Genomic DNA, 1,403 nt, shown 5'->3' with positions numbered 1-1,403 from the left:
TAGCTAGCTGCGCACTTTTAGAACAAACTAAGTGGGCAATCCAGAGCCTGAGAGTGGCGGCCATGCGGTCGAAAAATTCTCCTTCGCTTTCGCCAGCCCACTGGCCCCGCAGCAGGTAAAAAGCTTCTGCTGTCATGCCCTGCAGCAGCAGCAGCAGCAACAGCAGCAGCAGCAGCAGCAGCAGCAGGAGGGAGTGCAGCAGGAAGTGTGCAGGCGAGACGAACAGCAACGGCGAATGCGGCGGCAGCAGCAAATGAAGCAGATGAAGTGGCGACAATTAGAAGGCAGCCGTGTAGCTGCAGCAGCAGCAGCAGCAGCAGCAGTTGCTGCAGCAGCAGCAGCAGCAGCAGACCTGGGCTCTCCTGTGTGAAAATGGAACCGCATAAGTGCAAGTAGAGAAAAGTGCCCCTCGGAAGATCCGCTCGAATTCCGGAAGGTGGGTATTCACGCTGCAGCAGCAGCAGCAGCAGCAGCAGCAGCAGCAGCAGCAACAGCAACAGCAACAGCAGTAACAGCGTTAGAATGCAGTGCCTCAATGGCGACGTCGGGCCCAAAAGAAGAGGCGAAGCAAGGCAACGAGGGAAAGCAGCAGCAGCAGTAGCAGCAGCAAAGCAGCAACAGCAGCAGCAGCAGCAGCAGCAGCAGCAACCTGGACTCACCCTCGGATTAAATAGGCATAAGCCCAAACAGAGCTCGGCCGCACACTCAGCTGTACAGGCACCTCAACAAACAAACGCAGGGCCTTCAGCAGCAAAGCAGCAGCAGCAGAATGGCAGCAGCAGCAGCAGCAGCAGCACACAACGGACCAACGGCCGCAGCAGACGCCGCAGCAGTAGCACAAATGCAGCAGCACGAAGACGCAGCAGCGAAATAAGAGCAGCAGCACAGTAAAACCAGCAGCCCAATTACAGCAGCAGCAGCAGCAGCAGCAGCAGCAGCAGCACCTGTCCCCCCCTTTCGCAGAGCTCGAGAATTCTGCTGCTGAGCTGGCAGCAAAAGTAAACTTTCGTGTCTGGCGGCTTTTGCTGCAGCGGGCCTTGGATGAATGTCTTCAGAGTTTCTATGGACTGAGCAGCAGCAGCAGCAGCAGCAGCAGCAGGAAGTAAATACGTAAATAAGTAGATGAATAAATAAATAAATAAATGAGCAAATATATAGATATATTAACAAATAAATAAATCATCAAATAAATAAACAAATAAACAAATAAATACATAAATGCACAAGCAAATAAGTGGATGAATAATAAATAAATATTTTAATCAACTAATTCATTGATAATGAATAAGGCAAGCATAAATGCGCAGTTAGATCTCTGCAGCAGCACTTGCTGCTGCAGCTGCTGCTGCTGCAGCAGCTGCTGCTGCTGTAGGAGACATGAGAAAAGAAGGGAAAATTAAACG

General features: G+C 51.3%; 1 protein-coding gene across 1 annotated transcript in view; it reads right to left on the bottom strand.

Annotated features, from left to right (window-relative positions):
* ETH_00037980 (uncharacterized protein) overlaps positions 1 to 1,403 on the bottom strand; it is a gene marked incomplete at both ends in the record, with an annotated part of 4,674 nt that overhangs the window by 743 nt on the left and 2,528 nt on the right. The window contains 4 exons of the mRNA XM_013375419.1: positions 16 to 139; positions 353 to 449; positions 660 to 709; positions 945 to 1,067. Of these exons, the coding sequence (XP_013230873.1) occupies positions 16 to 139; positions 353 to 449; positions 660 to 709; positions 945 to 1,067 (394 nt within the window). The remainder of the gene's footprint in view (positions 1 to 15; positions 140 to 352; positions 450 to 659; positions 710 to 944; positions 1,068 to 1,403) is intronic.

Source organism: Eimeria tenella, genomic scaffold (assembly GCF_000499545.2).
Source record: "Eimeria tenella Houghton genomic scaffold, Eth_scaff2779, whole genome shotgun sequence".
Taxonomy (NCBI): domain Eukaryota; phylum Apicomplexa; class Conoidasida; order Eucoccidiorida; family Eimeriidae; genus Eimeria; species Eimeria tenella.
The sequence above is the reverse complement of the archived record's forward strand: the minus strand, read 5'-3'. Positions and strand labels throughout refer to the sequence as shown.